Here is an 18,269-nt window from a genome sequence, read left to right on the forward strand (position 1 = left end):
TTTTGCTGTTTTTTTTCTCTAATCTTTAAAATCTTTCAAACATGTGTCAAAAATACATTTTCTTAATATTTATAATGCTTCAAAAACTAATTAGAGTTCTATTCATAGACAGGCTATTTGGGTAGCAGAGTAAGAACTTAATTGCCCCTAAATTGAATCAATAACCTTATCTTACAAAAAGTGAAAGTTTTGAAAAGTGCGTCATACCTTTTCGCGCTAAAACACCGACTAACAAACCAATATTGTCCCAGTCTGATATCGCCTAGAAAAACTTAGAAAAAAATGAAGATAATTTTAAAATCCACTCTCACATTAGCCAAACATCCCAGTGCAGTAAATGTCGATTCTTATCGCGTATGTTTGCTTGTTTTTTTTTTCTGAACACCTTCCTCCAAAGGCCTAAAACAACTCCCAAACAACAGCAGACTCAAAACCCAAAACTCGCGCCGTTCGAAATGTGCTTCATTTGTGTCAATAAAACCAAGATTAATGGTCCCGGCCGGGAAGACCCCGCACACCAGGGTAGACTTTGGAACGCCACAGCGCGAGGCCAGAGGGCGTCATGAACACTGCCGATGATATCATGGCCTGGTACGATGATGATAGTACAAGTCAGCACACTTCTCCGATTTCCAGTGAATTTGTCGGCGCTGGAAGAGTGTGGGGGTGGAAGGATGGCGGTGTGATTGGTTTACAAAGGAGGAGGTGTGGAAAATGGTTAGGAAATTGGGTGACACGATCTAAAATTAGTGCAAATCGGTGGAAAGTATGTAATGAGTAGAGATGGGGAAACCTAACAATTTTAAATATTAAAATTAAGGGTTACATACATGTAGAAAATCAAAAAAATTAAATTACAGACTATTTGTTAAATCCACTAAAATGATGATTATTAATCACTCTTGAAAGTTTCATGAAGATATTTCATGATTAAACTGAGTAAGAGACGATTCAAGCTCAAAATTTTGCCATGCGCAAAGCGGGCTGTCAAACTTTGTTGGCGTTTTTTCTAAACCCCGAGTTGATTTACGGGTGCCACGATATCTCGAGATGGGAAGGACCTAATTGGCTGAAATTTGAGGTGAAGACTCTCAAGATGTATCCCGTGTGCATGACAAAGCCCAATTTTTAAAATTTGCTTTTTAAAAAATTACAAAAATCAAAAACTTTTTGTTTTTTTTTTCATGAAAAACACAAAAATATTTTTATCTTTTTTTAAAAAAATGTTTTGAAAATCGGGCTTCGTCATGCACACGGAATCGATTTAACGAGTCTTCACCAAATTTTTTAGCCAATTTGGTCAAGACAGTGTTGAGATATCGTGGCACCCGTTTTTTGAAATTGCTAACTTGAAATTGCTATATCTCGGCAATGGTGCAACCAAATGTCTTCAAATTTGATTTGTCAGAAGGTGAAAATGTATATTTTAATGCCCTGAAAAAAGAATTAAATAAAGTTGAAGTGTGTGCACATACTAACCTCCGACTTTTTTGCCGATATACATGTATGTAACCCCATAATATTAGTTTGAATTCCACTATTCCGCTGAACCTGAATTGGGATAGCTGGATCAGCAATGTTGCAGACTACCGCTTGTGATCATACATTTCCAAATCTGAAGCTTTCAGCTGCTCTAAAACATGCTGTTCCTCTTCAGACTGCAGTCTCGAATCGCCGGTACTGCAAATGTTTAAGGCAGAATTCTTTTTTCGTTTTTCAAACATTCCTTTTTAATTTTTTATTGATTTTAGATGCATTTATCTTGCATACTTATGATTTTCCGTAAAAAAATGTATTCTATACAATGACAATATGCTTAAAATTTCAATTTGCTAAATGGCGTTGAAATAAATTCCCGAGATAATTTGAATTAAATTCGGGTAATCAAAACTTCGAATATTCGAGTCTGGACAGTAGACAACTTTGCCTTAAACCATAAAAATGTATTTATAGGCTTTATAAAAAAAAGTCGTCAACCGTCTGTTAAATCGATGGTAAACAATTAAGAATGCATTTTACAAGGTTTTAATAAAAAAAATTCGGTTTTACGCAAATTTTGAATATTAGGATCACAGACAGGAAAGACGTGACTGTAAAATAAATATTGACATAAATTCACCGATATTTTTTTCAAAATTTGGACATATTACTGGCATTTTTGAAGAATTTCGAAAATCGTTCAAAATTCATCTTTTTGGACCCGTGTGCTTTGATATATTATCGGCTCAAACCTGACTTTTTTTATTTTAAACAAAATCATTTATTTTTTAAAGGAAAATAATTTTAAATAACATGCAATCAGTGTTGCAAATGAGTGATAAAAAAGCTATCAATAGATTATCTTTGCACCAAAAATATGCGAGAGTATAGCGGTCGTCACGATAGCTTGTGAGATCTCTTCTTGTGTCTCATGATTCCCAGCGATGTCATTCTCTCTCTATCACTCTTCCCCTTTTCCTCGACTATGCGCTCTCACCGCTGAGTCTCTCAATCTCTCCGAAAACTGCAATGAGAGAACGCGAGATGGCGATTAGAAGCCGACCATGACGTCCCGTTAAACTGCGTTTGCGAAATTAGTTTTGTGGCGGCTTTTGTGGTTAAACGCTGTTGCGGTAGGATGATCGTGGAAGCGGGAATGAGAGAGAAAAGGAAAATGTCAATCGCGAGTGTGTAAACACGAAAACGTGTTCGGCTATGTTCGGCGCTGAGAATTTCAATGAAGAGAGAAGAGCAGTTATATTTGAGGCATGAATATTCAGGCGGGATAATTGTAGTTGCTGAGAGCTGATATTTTGATATTTTAACAACACTGCATGCAATTAACTTTATGGTTTTTCATACGAGAAAACACTAGATTTTTTTTTTTCAAAAATTCGTAGCAAGTTTGACAGTTCGCTTAGCACTCGGCAAATTTTCAAACTTGAACAGCTTCTACCTTGCACAAATCCTATTAAACCTTGCTGAATATTTCAGAAGTCATAAAAACATCAATTTATTCATTTATTTTTAACCCCATCAAAAGACCCTCAGAAAGAGACCAACAATGATCAAATTGTATAAGTTACTTCAAGGGTCCTAATTTTCGGTTCAAAAATCAGCAAATAACTCACTCATCGCCGAACCAATATTTGCCGACTGAAGCACGCAACCATTCGCGAGCGAACTCGACTCTCTCGCTGCCAGTGTCTTGGTCGAACGGGTCGAACGCTTCACCCAGCGTTACTAATACTACGTGAATTTCTTGGCCTACTCCGTCCGTTGAGCCGAGCCACAAACGAATACGTTCAGAGAGGAGAGAATCTAACAACATATTAGTGCGGCGCTCTTTTGGCCTGCCTTACCACAGTATGTCGTAAATTTTTATTTGGCTAGGTGGAATTTGCTGTATCTTTGATGATATTCTCGATTTCATTGGTAGGGTTTCAAACGAGCACTTACAATGAACTCACTTTCATGAGCAATGAACTCCAATGCATGTAAACTGGAATCAGGGAGCAGGAAATAGGACGCGAATGTCAAGAAATGAAGGAAATCGACGATAAATTGGAGAGGATGGAACGAAAAAAGAACGGAAATTGAAGTTTTTCTCTCAATTCTCTCTCGTTTTGCACAAACGATGAACGTTTTGGCCGAACGATGATCATTTTGCTTCGTACGTGTTTGAAAGATCTCACTGTAAAAGATAATATGTTATCAACAACATTGCAAAACATGTTTGATTACATTGATTTTAAGCAGTTTTAAAAATCGTTGACCATTTTAAGGTCAGCTTTGAGCAACAAAGCACAATCGGTCTCTCTGAGCCATTCGCTGTACTACCCAATTGGATTGAGAGAGAGAGAGCTTCGAGAGAGTATTCAATAGCGATTGGTGTGGAAGTGACAAACGGTCAAAGCAGTTTTTCGTCGCGTTGGAGTTGTGATCACGAGTGAATGAGTTTTTTATAGCAACCAGGACCCTTGATTTACTTATCGAGACATGGATGCTAATTTAAAAAAAATATTAATTCAAGTTTTGAGGATTGTGTTACACGTTTTGTTTTATCTACCTTTCTGTGTTAATTCTTGTCATGTAAAATATAAAAAAATGAAATGTAAAATATTCAAAAAATCGGTTATATTAGTGAATCATTCAAATTGAGTTTTGAATGGCACTTTGGTTTTCTATAACGATGAACAAATAATTATTTAGCAAAATTCTATTTGTTTGAGTGAGAATTTAAAAATAAATTGTTAAAATTCGTTCTTAAAATTAAAAAGCAGCATGAAGTTTGAGCCCAAATATATAAGAAAAAAAAACTGATAAAAAATTTCATTTTTGTCTGAATATTCTTGGAATATTCTCTGAAAGGACTCTGATACTTTTTTTACCAAATCGATCAAAATAACTTTTTTATATTTCGGAAATTTTTCATCGCATTTTTGTACGTACAGATGTCAAAATTGTATAAAAATGCAAAATTACTTCTTTGGACATTGAGATAGTACTTAAGGAGCCATTATGCCACCGCAAACAAACTCGCACTGTTACTTGCTTGACAGTTTGCCAAACTCGCAAACAAGGTAAAATGTATGCAGGCTGAAGTTTGTACAAAAACAAATTCAGGAAAACAAAAAAGCCGGTAAACTGTCAAAAGTGCGAGTTTGTTTGCCGCACAGTAAAAAAACATGTAAATTTTGAAGCTGTAATATTTAACGGTTGGATATTATCTTTTTAAGATTTAATTTCACTTCAATTTAGACTGAAAAAGTGACATTACAACAAAACAGTGGTAAAATTACGTTTTCAGATGTAAAATTACATTTTTTCTGGAATAGATCTTTCAATAAATAGCTAAATGCAGTATAGTTCAAATTCTTAGAAATTGCTCATCTATGAAAATAACCCGAGCACCTAAAAACGTAGAGTATCGATAACGCATACAGAAAAAAAAATCGTGGCCGAAAAAAATTGTGATTTTACCTATGAAAATATGTAAATTTACCACTTTCCTGGTGTAATGTCACTTTTTCAGTCTAAATTGAGGTAAAATTACATCATAAATTAGGTAATTTTCAACCTTCCAAAATTAAACCTTCCAATTTTACACAACTTTTTAATGTGAACTTGCAATTACTTTCAGGGTGTGTCAAGATAGCAAAACACGATTGACACCAATGGACGGAGTTTTTTCGGCTTTTATTGAGTATAGAGCAATTCCAGCTCAAATCAGGAATTTTTTGGTACTTTTGTACCCGACCCTCTCTGATTTCAATGAAACTTTTTAGACATGTTATCTTAGGCCTATATAAGCCATTTTTGTGTATATGGAGCCAATAGTACTCGAAAACAACATTTGAGAAGGACGTAAGGTTTTTGAATATTTTTGTATTTTGAAATTTAAAAATTACTGTATCTCGAAGCTTTTGCATTGTGCCAAAAAGTGGCCGAAGACAAACTTGTAGGAAATTAGACGAGCTTTCCGGTAAAAATACACTGAAATAAAAATACACGCCACTTCTATGAGATTTTTGAATTTTTATGTTTAAAAATTAAATTTAATGGTGATGTCACGATTTCTTTCCGTTCAAAATTTTTGAGGAAATAGCCTAAGATGTTACAAAATGACTGACGAAAAATGCAGGATGGTATGTCTCTCCTAAAAAAATACAAAAATCATTTACTAAAACTGTTTTTTTGTTGAAAAGTGGTCTAAACGTATTTTTTTTTTAAATCCGATAGTGGAAATCGATTTCCCAGACCATTTTACATAAAAGTCTCCGTATCGACTATTGTTCTATGTTCAATCCTTGTGAAGATACAGTGGTTTAAAAAATAAAAATGTTGAAAAAATAGGTTTTTTGTCGGTTTTTGGCAATTTATATATGACAGACTTGATTTTTCAGTCTCAAAAATATTTTTACCGGAAAGCTCGTCCAATTTCCAATGCCTTCGACAGCATTTTAATTGGATGTATGGGCTTACAGAAATAAGCTTAATTACATTGCTCATAACTGAAAATAAAATATTTTTTTCAGTGTGGTAGAAATCTAGATAGTAAATAAGCTTTACGTAGTTGTCAGAATTCGAGTCTATCAGAATTCTAATTTTGGGGATCTGTGAAGGTCAAAAGGTGAGGCATTGTGAGCTGCACAAAATGGCGTTCTTAACTCAATTTGGTCCAAAATGCAAGTGCGACAAGATAGCACGACAACGACGATATGCTGCTCATAAGTACGGGAAACCTTCTAGACCTGAGCGTCAAGCTTATAGTGCCGTTCTTCCATCACACTTCTTCAACGGTCTGATAGCCGTGCGGGCTAAGGCGCAGTCTTCTCTGCCGTGCTGGGCTTAAATCCCGACGAATCGGTTGCAATTAAACGACTTTTTCCTCATAAAGATTTTATGCTTGCAGTTCAGAATTGATCTTATTTAGAAAGAAGTTGAAAAGAGTCCCCTTTTCACCGCGTAAAAAAGATTTATCGATCTGAGTTCACCAGCAAAATTAATATTAATTCCACTTAAAATCCTCATCACTGCCCCACTAAAGCCACCATACACACGCAGTCACATCCCTCACACGCATATCGATTTAATTGGCTCTTGTTCAGTCATTCGTAAATATTGAACGCACCAAACGTGTCTCTCTCCTCTGTTTCGTTGTTGCCAATGAATCGCTTCCTTCCTCCCTTTCTCTCCAAATCGTGACATTCCGGATAATTGATTGTCGAATCACACGCGCCTTCGCCAATGTGTGCGTTAGTATTAGTTTGTGCGTGAATAAATGTCGGGAATGTGTGTGTGAGTGATTGTGTAATTGATTCCGATATTTAGAGCTTAATTATTGCTTTTTTGGACGGAGGGGGAGGGAGTCACTCTCCTTGGGTGAATTCGAGCACGACTGGTTTTTCGGTTGAATCTCTCCCGCTCCAAATATAAACTGTTTAGGTTTAGAGTGTGGGTGTGTTGTTTGACTGATGCCCGGCCGCTTCTCTGTTTTGTCTGGTAGAAGCGAGGCCCAGAATCAGAGGAGGCACGACTTTTTGGAATTGGATCTTCCACTCTCGGCGACGAGACGCGACGAGATATTTCATTGGTGAGAGGTGAAATGTGATACTCCTGGAAGGTCGAGCAGCGCAGTGAAGAAGGTGTCAACGAGACTACGTGACAGTTCAAGGACAGCGAATGGTGTCGGGAAGAAGATGAGCTGATTCAGAGAATGGACGGCGAAAGTGTTTCCTTTCATTTAAAGCAATGTTTAAATTTATTGAAATTGGCATAAAATTAATTGCCATAAGTCCCTGATTCAAATTCAAACTTCTTTCTACACCTAGCTCCCATCCACCCCTTTATCCCTTTTTTTTAGTTTTGATGTTTGAATTTCTTTTGTTATGTTAAATTTTATTTTTTGCTTTAAAAAAAATAACAATACCCAATCTCAACCACCTGTCAACACAACTGACGTCACCTCACCTGATGGTTTGCTAGGATCAAAACACCGTCAAACAGCGTTTTTCTCAAGTGTGTCATTAGGAAACTTCGACCGCACGTTCAAAAAGCCATTGCCTTCAACATCTTACTTGCCTTTGTACCGCTTTTCATATTTTTCCTGCGAAAACTCTTTGTTACAAAGCCCCTTCTTTTACGAGAAAAGAAAAATGAAACGCACGTCAAACGAAGTTAAACTCTGCTCAATCAGCTTGTAGTGTAAAAGGGGCAATATTTCAATAACTTTGGCCAACAATAACTTCAGGTGCACAGTTGAAAAAGTTTATTTGCTTTTGAGTTGAGCAAGCAAAATTAGAAGTGAGAAACTCGAAAAAATATATTCGCTGTGCCAATCTTCAGAACAAAAACAAAATCTCCAGCAAAAACCGTCAACGAAGGGCTCAAAAGATTTGCGCCCCCTTTCTCCATAAGTCACTCGCAACACTGCCTCAAACTGCTCTCCTGTGCTCCAGAAATGGGCAAATTTTTAAAGAAAATTTAATTAAAAAGTATAATTAGTCTCAAGCTGCCGCAATTTGCTGTTGCTTGCTCCGTGAAGTTGGTCGCCTTGAGGACCTCTTGGACCAACCATCTCAACCGGGGCAAAAAGTTTAAACTTTTACCACCGGCCAGTGTTGCTAGTTGGACGTCGGTTCGAGAAATTGAAAAGAAATCTGCTTGGATAGAGGATTTCAACAGGAGTCATCCTCGGCCAATCGCGCTGCGGGAGAACGCGTAGAACTTCGGCGGTGGGAACAAACAAAAAATGGTAGCATAAATTCGGTTTTGCAGGACACAAAAAAAATGTAGCTGCAGACAGGTTTTTGTCGGGTGGTTCGCTTTTTCGGACAAAGATCTGTGCCAAGCTTTGTGACGCCAGCCGATTTAAAGGGCTTTGGGCGTTGGTTGGTGGGATTGAATCGGCTAAACTGAGGCTGAGCTTGAAGGGATTTAAAATGATCGAGTTACTTTTTTTGTCTAAGATGGTATCAACAGAGTTTGTTAAGATCTGATTTTAATTTTTCATATTTCAAAATTTCAACTTTTAGTACCACAAATAACAGAACCTCAGATAACAGCTATTTCTCACCCGAAAAATGATTACGAAAACAGTTTGTAAAAAAAGCCAACATCTACAAACGAACATAACTCCTAAGTAATAATTAGAGAAAGTGAATTTTCACGATTTCGCGGACAGCGTGAAATTCGTGAAATTTGAAGATTTCCGTGAAATTCCGTGAAATTTATCAATTTTCTTAAATCAATTCTTTGAAATAACAAAAATAAAAAAAAACTATCAAAAAGGACATTTTAAGTAAATTTTACTGGTTTTCAGTTGAAAAGTGTGATATTGATGATTTGTTAATTTTTTTTTTAGAAAACTAAGGCCGTTGCAAATATTTTTCAAAGTTTATGTCGCCCCCCCCCCCCTTAAAAATTGGTCTGAAAAATCAGGGGGCAAAAATTTTTTTTCCAGAAACCTTCAAAATTTCCATAAAAATAGAAGTCCAATCAACGGAAATCAATCTAAAATGCATTTTAGTGCATTGATATTCATATTTAGCATGTTTGGGTGTGTTTAAAAATGTTTTGAATTTTTACGAAATCCCAATGTACAGCAACGCAAAAATTTTATTTTTCGCAAAAAAAAATAAAATTTTCGTCAATACTTAGATATTTTGGAAAATAATGATGGCAAAACAACTGGACAGGTGTATAAAGCATTTTTAAACACTTTTTTCATTCAAATGTTAAAACCGTGGCTCGTAAATTCAATTTTTATTTATTTTTATTTTTTTGCCCCCCTCCCCCTCGACTTTGGTCAGAGTCGAGGGACATAAACTTCAAAAAATATTTGCAAAGGCATATTTGTAAAATGATAAAATAGAAGCAAATCAGCGAAATCTTTTTAGCTATATAAGTCGAATATTAGAAAGGTAGTTCAATAAATGAGAATCCGTGTGCCCTACATTTCGTTTCCAAATATAGCCCATCCATAAACCACTTGGAAACTTTTTAAGAAATTAAGAAAAGTTTTTTTTTGTGTCACGTTCAAATTTAGTAAATATTTTGTTTAGTTTATTGAAGAATAATATATAATGAAGCATAAAAAGAAGTTTCTGTGATTAAACATAACAGAAAAAGAGTTATTTTAACATTTTTCACGTTCCGCGAATTTGCCGTGAAATTTGGTGTTTTGAAATTAAGGTCCCCGTGAAATTTGCAATTTTTGAGCGTGAAAAATCACTAAGCCTAGTAATAATAAAAAACAACACATTTATGAAAAAAATACTTGAGACATGGAAGCACTATATCATTAGTGTTTTATTATGGGTAATTCTCCGCCAACTCACACAGCTGTTGCCCCGACCCCTCTTCGATTTGTGAAACTTTGTCCTAAGGGTAACTTTTGTCCTGATCACGAATCCGAGGTCCGTTTTGATATCTCGTGACGGAGGGCGGTACGACCCCTTCCATTTTGCACATGCGAAAAAAGAGGTGTTTTTCAATAATTTGCAGCCTGAAACGGTGATGAGATAGAAAATTTGGTGTCAAAGGGACTTTTATGTAAAATTAGACGCCCGATTTGATGGCGTAATCAAATTCCGAAAAACGTATTTTTCATCGAAAAAAACACTAAAAAGTTTTAAAATTCTCCCATTTTTCCGTTACTCGACTGTAAAAAATTTTTGGAACATGTCATTTATAGGAGGAAATTTAATGCTTTTCGAATCTACATTGTCCCAGAAGGGTCATTTTCATTCATTTTCATTTTAAAATTTCGTGTTTTTCTAACTTTGCAGGGTTATTTTTTAGAGTGTAACAATGTTCTACAAAGTTGTAGAGCGAACAATTACAAAAATTTTTGATATATATATACATGGGGTTTGCTATAAACATCACAAGTTATCACGATTTTACGAAAAAAAGTTTTAAAAAAGTTGGTCGTCATCGATCATGGCCGTTCATGGTCACCCGCGACAGACACGGACGACGAAACAAAGAGAAACGCAAAAAGTAACTTTTTCAAAACTTTTTTTCGTATCGCGATAACATGATCAAATCAAGGAACGCCAATGTCTGCTCTGCTTTGTAGAAGGGGTATTACAAAACCCTGCAACCTTAACACGAAGGTACAAAATGAAATTTTGTTCTGAATGAAAAATGACAGCTGACAATGAATTCGAAACCATTCCCATAAATGATGTTCAAAATTACAATCTAACGGAAAATGAAGAACTAAAACTTTATTTTCGATGCTGATTTCGAATTTTAATTACGTCTCAGGCGTCTATTTATAAAATCGCTGAAACCAAATTATTGAAAACACCTCTTTTCGCATGTTCAAATGGAAGGGTCGTACTGCGCACCCTCCATCACAGTAAACAGACCAGGTCGTCAGGTTAAAGACCACCTTAAATTCACGCAAATCGAAGAGGGGTCGGGGCAACTTTTCCCGATTTCGTGTGAGTTGGTAGAGAATTACCCTTATACAATAAAAAGATAATGCTCCTCCGTTTTCAAAGGAAAATAAAAAGGAAAGGCATAAAGTTTCAATCAACTAAATTTTTAATTTTATATCAAACCGTAAACCGGGGTGACATTGATAGGATTCTAATTTATTTTTGGAATATTTTCCAACTGGTAAGGGTTTTCCCAAGACTATTATTTTTAAAACATGAAGTAGGGTAGGCCACGCAAGGTCCATGCATTATTTTTGAAAAAAAAACGTTTTTTTAAATAGTGTTTAAAAAAATAGTTGCGTTGAAAATTCTTATTTTGGATACCGGGGTGACTTTGATAGACATAGTTTTTCTTGTTAAAATCAGGTTAAAGGTGTTCAAATTTTGTTTTTGCGTTGAATGTACCATCGCCAAGGTTGCTGATAAAGTTTAACAAAAAAAAGACAATGTTTAAATTTAGTTAACTAAGTTTATAAGCTTTTAACAACATACATATGAATTTTAGGTAAAATTGTTAAAAAGTCAGAATTTTGCCTGAAATTTGTTAAGTTTTAAATAAAACTGTCGATTTATATTGCATTTTAAACTGACGTGCTTCGACGAATCAAAAAATTTCACATTCTGTATAAAATTTGTTCTGCTGAAAATGCCTTCAAATTTAGAAATTTTATTTGATTATGTTTCAAAAACACACAAGTTTTGTTATTTACAACCTTCGTTTACCTTCTCCTAGTGGAAAATTGTCCGCAGAATCCAAAAATGCATTCTGTTTTCCGATTTGAAATCATGTTCATTAAGAAAATCATGACACTTTGAGATTATGAAAATAATGCTATTCATCAACGTTTTCTTAATTGTAGTTATTGCGCAATTCCCACTAACTTGGACTTTACACTAAATTATTGCTATCGATCGCACTAATGCGACTTGTCAAACTCCCTTGGGAAATTTTAAATTTCCTTAAAAAAATATCAAAGCGATCCGATGTTGCTCGCTTTTTTCAGCTGTCAATCGCAATTTTAAAGTGTGAATGTCCAGTTTGGTGGAAACTGCGATTGGAAATGTAAATTAACAATTACTGGTTGCCTAGTTTTTCCAATTCATGCTGTCAAAAGTGCGAAAAAATAGTGCAGGCAAAATCCAAGTTACAGTGCAAGGATCAATAACTAACTTTTTTTCTACTCCGGTCAGTATGATTCCATGCAATTCCGTACGTATTTTATTTGTACTCTTCATTTTGAGAAAAAATCTCAAACCTATCAAAGTCACCCCGTTTTACGGTACGGTCCATCTTATTAAGAGAAAGGCCAGTTTAAGCCTTTTTTGAAAATTTCAGTTTAATAAGATTTCATGCATAACCTCTTATTCAGGGATGGAAGATTCATCATCAAAAGAAAATCTCTTGACGTTCATCAAGAGAAAAAAATCGGAAAGGCAGCTTGGCTCTCCTCTCTCGCGCACGAAAGATCGGTAAAAGGAAACTCAAAAAATCATCATCTTGATTTTTCACCGGGACATCTATTTCACTACTACTTTTGCACGTGTAACGTCACACGCCAAAAAGATGATCTGTCACTTTTTGTAGATGGGCAATGTTTGTAAACAAAGCGAAATAAATAACTTAAAGTGGTGCTAACAAGGAAAAACACAAAAAAATCTTTAACCGATTGATTTTATTTGAGAAGTTCGGAAGCGATTTTCTGTTACGTGTTTCGCCTCCACTCTCTTTTGCGGGTAAATAATTTTGTAGCGGAAATGTTTTTTTTTTTGCGATTATTCCATCCCTGATCTAAATTTACGCTAGAACTGAAAAATTCATATTTGTAATGAAAAAAATGACCTTTACTTTAAAGTTTTGAAACTATTTAACCATTTTTACATTTTTTTTTTGTATTTTCATAAAGCTTAATGTTTTTAAGTTTCCAGATATTTTTTTTTCAATAAAGTTTTTCCGGTTAATGAAAATCAACTTTTATCTACACTTTTTAACATTTTCATACAAATCTGTTTTAAAACAGGGTCCCAAATTTGAAGCACACTTGGGCTTGAATATGACTCAAATGTTTAAAAAAAAAAAGCAAAAACTGAAATTTATGGATTTAAAAACTAGAAATGTTAAAAACAGTTGAAATTTAAGCACACATGAGCTTAGGCCAAATGTCAGTTTTTTTAACACTTTATGGTCATTTTAGTCGTAAAGAATTGAAATGAGTGCAATTGAATTCATAATGGACAAAATGTAACAAAATTATTCAAATTATCTAAAGATAGTAGATATTTTTCAAACGAGCTTGGGATTTCAGACTTATCCTGACTTTTCGAGATAAAATCACAAATTCTCGAAAAAAACACATTTTTCCAAATTTTGCGGATTCTGGCGAATTTGCATTTGCAGTTTTTAGAACTTTTTACCTCGATTCGCAAAATTAAGTGAAAATTGATTTTCCAAAAAAAAAGTGAGGTTTTGGAGCTTTGAAGTATTTGGAAGAATTGGTGTAAATGAAAAGGGGCAATTTTGTGTTTGATTTAACATTAGAGTGGTTCACAATTAGGGTGATTTTCAAAATCTAACTTTTCAGGAAAAAATATTTGGATTTTTTTCTTACCAATCCAAGCAACTTTGTTGAAGACACCACAATTTTATCTCGCAATCTACGTCTTCTTGAAGCAAATTCAGAGCAAGCATGTGAGCGAAACTTTGAAAATCTGTTTTTTTTTTATGACGTAGCAATTCAGGGAAACGTTTTAGAGAAAAGTGATGTTCAGGGCACTTTTAGAGCTTTAAAAAACAAACATTTTATTTTTAAAAAGATAAAAAAGATGCAAATTTAAATCTCGAAAAAGCGCGGGCTGTATTTTAAGCGCCGCATTGCATTTGAAAGAGGAGATATAGCACTACAAACTTTGAAAAGCCTCAGTGGTATTTTTCTTTAAACTTCGACAAATATTTTAGGCGCATATGATAATTTTGACATAAAAATAACGAAAAAGTTGCTTGATTGAACTGAAAGACAAAAAAATCCTCAATTATATGTTTTGAAAATCACTAATCTTGAACCACCCTTATTTTCAATCTAACCAACCCTGAAAAATGATTCAGCTCGATCTCAAAATATCGATTTTGGTCATTTCAGTGGGAAAATTTTACATTTGAAAACTTTTGAAGACAATAAAGCTTAAAACTTCATATTTTTCGAAAATCAATTTTCCACTTAATTTTGCGATCGAACCACTTGGATTGAAATATCTTGAGAAATGAAAAATACCCCTTCAATCATTTTTTTAGTTTGAAACGTCACTTTTACAAAATTGGCTGTAACTTTTGACCCTTAAGTTCAAAATAAATATTGAACTTTAAATGTTTGTTTTGAAGCTCTTAAATTGTGCGAATTGGGGTTTGCTCTGCGCTAAGACATAATAAGTCGAAAGCTAAAATTGCGATAAAAAACCATGTAAATTAAATTATCTCAATTATCCCAATCGTGAACCACCCTAATTTTCAATGACACCAAAAGTTACCCCTTTCCATTTGCAACAGTTCTTCTCAAGACACCAAAGCTACTAAACTTCACAATTTTCCGGAAAATTCATTAGCAACTGAAATTTAAGATCTGGACCACTGTGCATAGGGTTGTGTAGGGTCTACTGGGCCTTTGACGTCTTTTATTTGTTACTCAAAAATAAGTTTTAAGGTTACTGTCAGATTTGGGTGAATGCTAGTCTCTCGGAATATACCTCAAATTTCATTATATTTTTAGAAAAAAATCATCCAAATATTTTATTTCAAAACGCATACTACGTAAGCCATGTATTGTCAAAATCTGATGAAAACAACGCCCGTGTAAACAGTGGCATCGAAAAATCAAAGTGTATGAGGTTATGTTCATCGACAATATCCGAAGATTTGTGCTTGCTGAACAAATCAACATCCAAAACCAAAATATTTGAACATCTGCCTAGAATCCAACGCCCGCAACTCAAATCGCTCCAAAACAAACATCTCTGTCATAACCTCAAAAAACGCACTGCCAAAACCAATCATCACCGCACATCTGCACCTTCTTGATTCGCACCAAATCAATTTCCAGACAGTCTCTGCAGTCTGCAGTTAGTGTACGGAGATCTCGCTGCAACACGCATCCGCAAGCAATTTAAAATTCCATCTCATTTGTACCTTTCATACACTAGCAGAATGAACTAACACAGTACAAACTAACAAACCCTTGGAGATTCCGAACTCACAATCTCCGTTGGACCTAGATCAAAAGCATCCGGAGTTGGAGCAGGGGAGGTGCGCAATTTGAATAATTGAATCTAATTCTCGCTCGCTTTCCACAGAAGAACACTGTGGCGTCATGATTTCGTGTCGCAATCGTCAATTTTGGGTTGAAAATGATGGATTTGGGTTAAAATTGCGTTTGCCTGTAGGCGTCAAACGTCAGTATGATGACGTTTGAAGACGTTGGGTGGCGTTATTTGATGTAACGTGACAGTTGATGGGTGTCTGTTTGTCAAACTTGTAAATGTCCGGTGGAATAGACGCCCTTTTGAAGAGTTAATACGAATAATCTACAGTTTCTTGAATTACTGACTTGGCCAATACGCCAACAGATCTCCCCCCTCTTCAGTAATCTTACCTTTGCACTCGTTCGCGTCCCGCACGGTGCCGCGTCCCCACGGCCGGTCAAAGTAGAACGGCTTGCAGCGCTCGCAGTCGCGGCCCGCCGTATTGTGCTTGCAGTCGCACTCCAGCTTCCCGTCCGAACCCTTGACGCACTTGGACGCGTGCCCGTTGCACTTGCAGCGCCCTCCGACGGCAAAATCGGACAGGGCGTACGTGCTGACACCGGCCGAGGGCGGCGTGAAGATCTCCTTGGAGATGTACTCGGACTTTTTGTACTTGATCTGCTCGGAGGACTGCGTTTTCAGGATGGTGGTCGTGGTTGGGGGCTGGAGTCGATGGAAGACCACGCGGATGTCGGTGGCGGTGACCCAGTCCTGCAGGACGGGGGAGGAATCGAAGTCCTGGGCGGAAGGGCGCCCCTCGAGGGTGCTGAAGGCGATCCGGGAGCCTTGGACGCCGTCGGCGTTGAAGCGGTTGTGGTCGATGCAGCGAGCTTCCTGCTCGTTGGTCTTGGAGATGGTGGCCCGGGCGTCCGTCCAGCTTGCGGCACTGGGAGCTATAGAACTGGAACGGTTGCCAGGTCTTGCCGTAGTCGGCGCTCTTGAAGATGGCCATCGAATCCGGACGGATCGCGTACGGGCAGAACATCAGACTGACGTAGGTTAGTTCGAACTTTTTGCCGAGCGATAGCGTGAGCGTTACGTTGTCCGGTTGGGATCCCGGATCTACGGAGCCGACGCGCGGTTCCGATCGCCAGCAGGTCACGTTGTTGGAGTTGTGCACGTCCGTGAGGGCGGTCGACGCGAACCGCTTGGTCGGATCGGAGTCGTCGCAAATGTCACAGCTGGACTCGTTACGAGCGAGCTGATCTCGGTAGTCGCAGTAGCGGGCGGGCTTGTCCCGTCCACAGGTCGAGGAAGCCTCGATCGGAACGCCAAACGCGGCGTTCACAAAGTCCGGCATGCAGCGCCGTGGACGGTCCTCGTCGTAACAAGGGTCCATCGACGCCTGGGTCTGGAAGCTGCGCAGGTACGACCGGTGCCCGGAGGTCACCGTCACCAGCGCCACCAACAGCAGTACACTGCACTTCATGTCGATTTTATAACTTTTATAACTTCCCAGAAATCACCCAAATTTCACTTTCCCGGGAACAACATTCTCTTCGTGCAACTCTTCTCGCGCTACGCGCGGCTTTCACCCCGTTAGAACGCACTGTTCTCTTCCTTCCCTTCTGCTTCACTTCTTAAGAATCGCTAGCGCAACATGCTGCTCTCCGTTGATAGCTGCTGCGAACGCTCGCGTGCGCGCGTGGTTTGTCAAACCCCCGAAAATACAACCTTTTGTTTACATAATAAAACGGAGAGGGTAATTAAAAATAAATAAAAACGCGCAAGAGAGAGGAGTGTTCTTCTAATTATAAAACCAGAACCAGACGACAGATCTCCGAAAGGGATATGCTGCGGCAGGAACGGATCTCGAAATGAAGAATGATGGACGAAAAAAAACACTTAATGAAATTATACACTAGAGAGTGAGGCGGAGAGGTTCGCGGAGAAGGGGGTTTCGGGAACAAATCTAAACAACAATTCAGCCGGATCGGTCGCAGCGAAGGGCAAAACGAGAAAACAAGCCGAAAATTACGCCTATAAATACATAAATCGCTGGTTGTCGTCACCCCAGGAATGCTCTTCGAATCTTCACGACTCCCGAATGCAACAAAAAAAATACTCCGATCTTTATCACGTTACGCGCCACAAATTCTTCCTGCCCATCTTCTTCCAAGAATCGGTAGCCGCAATCCTTTCTTCTTTTTTTTCTCCCCACCTCAAAATCAAATTAAGTCCACCCGGAACGGGGCAAAACACATAATGACTTGGCACCTCCTCACCCCGTGCACCTTAATCACTGCTTGACCCACCCCCTCAAACAAAAAAAAACCAGACCACCCCGCGATCCAAATTATCCTTTTCCTCCCCCCTTTCACCCTTCCTTCCCCAAATCACGCAATATCCTTTCCAAAAAGGACTCACCGCCAAATCGCCACACACAGAACAAAAAAAACCTCGCGACCGCGCGCGCCGCCGTGCGACTTTTCGACTTTTTCTCTGCGGACGACTGAGAGAGTACGCGAGCACTTTCCGCTATCGATGCACCGTCGGAACTGAGCCTGCGAGAAGGGAACAAATCTCAGCATAGCGCGTCCGAAGGCGGAACGTTCGGGTGAGTGATGCTCGCTCGTGGCTGGTAGCATAAGTGGAGGCGGCTCTCACAGGCTGTGAGTGACGGATGCGAGCGCGAGCGCGTTCTCTCTTGAGTGTGGCAGGTGAGAAAGGTGAGGTGAGAGAGCGTGCGGCTCATACAGTGGGGAGTGAGTCGTGAGCGAAGTGAGAGAGCGTGTGTGCGGGAAAGAAGGGAAGGGAGATCGAAAGGGACGACTAGTGTGGCGTAAGCTGGTTTGTTTGTGTTGCGTCTTGCTCGCTCTCACGCGCGCTTTGGAGTTCGATAGCAAGGTGGAGGGTAGCGGGTGTTAATTGGATGAGTGTTAAAATGATTAGTGATTAACAAGTTCAAGCTTGGATTCATGTGTTTTTGTGAACATATTTCCTAATCATAAGCTGTGTTGCAATCAATGCGAATTATTTTTCGGCCGTTTAAAGGACAGAGCAAAGTATTAATTTCAATAAAATTAAATTAAATAATTTGTTATAATTTAA

At 37.8% G+C, this 18,269-nt stretch overlaps 1 protein-coding gene across 1 annotated transcript in view; it reads right to left on the reverse strand.

Annotated features, from left to right (window-relative positions):
* LOC6052130 (netrin-B) overlaps window positions 1-17,722 on the reverse strand; it is a 124,072-nt gene extending 106,350 nt beyond the window's left edge. The window contains 3 exon segments of the mRNA XM_038248237.1: window positions 15,569-16,080; window positions 16,082-16,892; window positions 17,586-17,722. Of these exon segments, the coding sequence (XP_038104165.1) occupies window positions 15,569-16,080; window positions 16,082-16,647 (1,078 nt within the window). The 5' untranslated portion in view covers window positions 16,648-16,892; window positions 17,586-17,722.
* Window positions 17,723-18,269: the final 547 nt, after the last annotated feature.

Source organism: Culex quinquefasciatus, chromosome 1 (assembly GCF_015732765.1).
Source record: "Culex quinquefasciatus strain JHB chromosome 1, VPISU_Cqui_1.0_pri_paternal, whole genome shotgun sequence".
NCBI classification, from domain to species: Eukaryota; Metazoa; Arthropoda; class Insecta; order Diptera; family Culicidae; genus Culex; species Culex quinquefasciatus.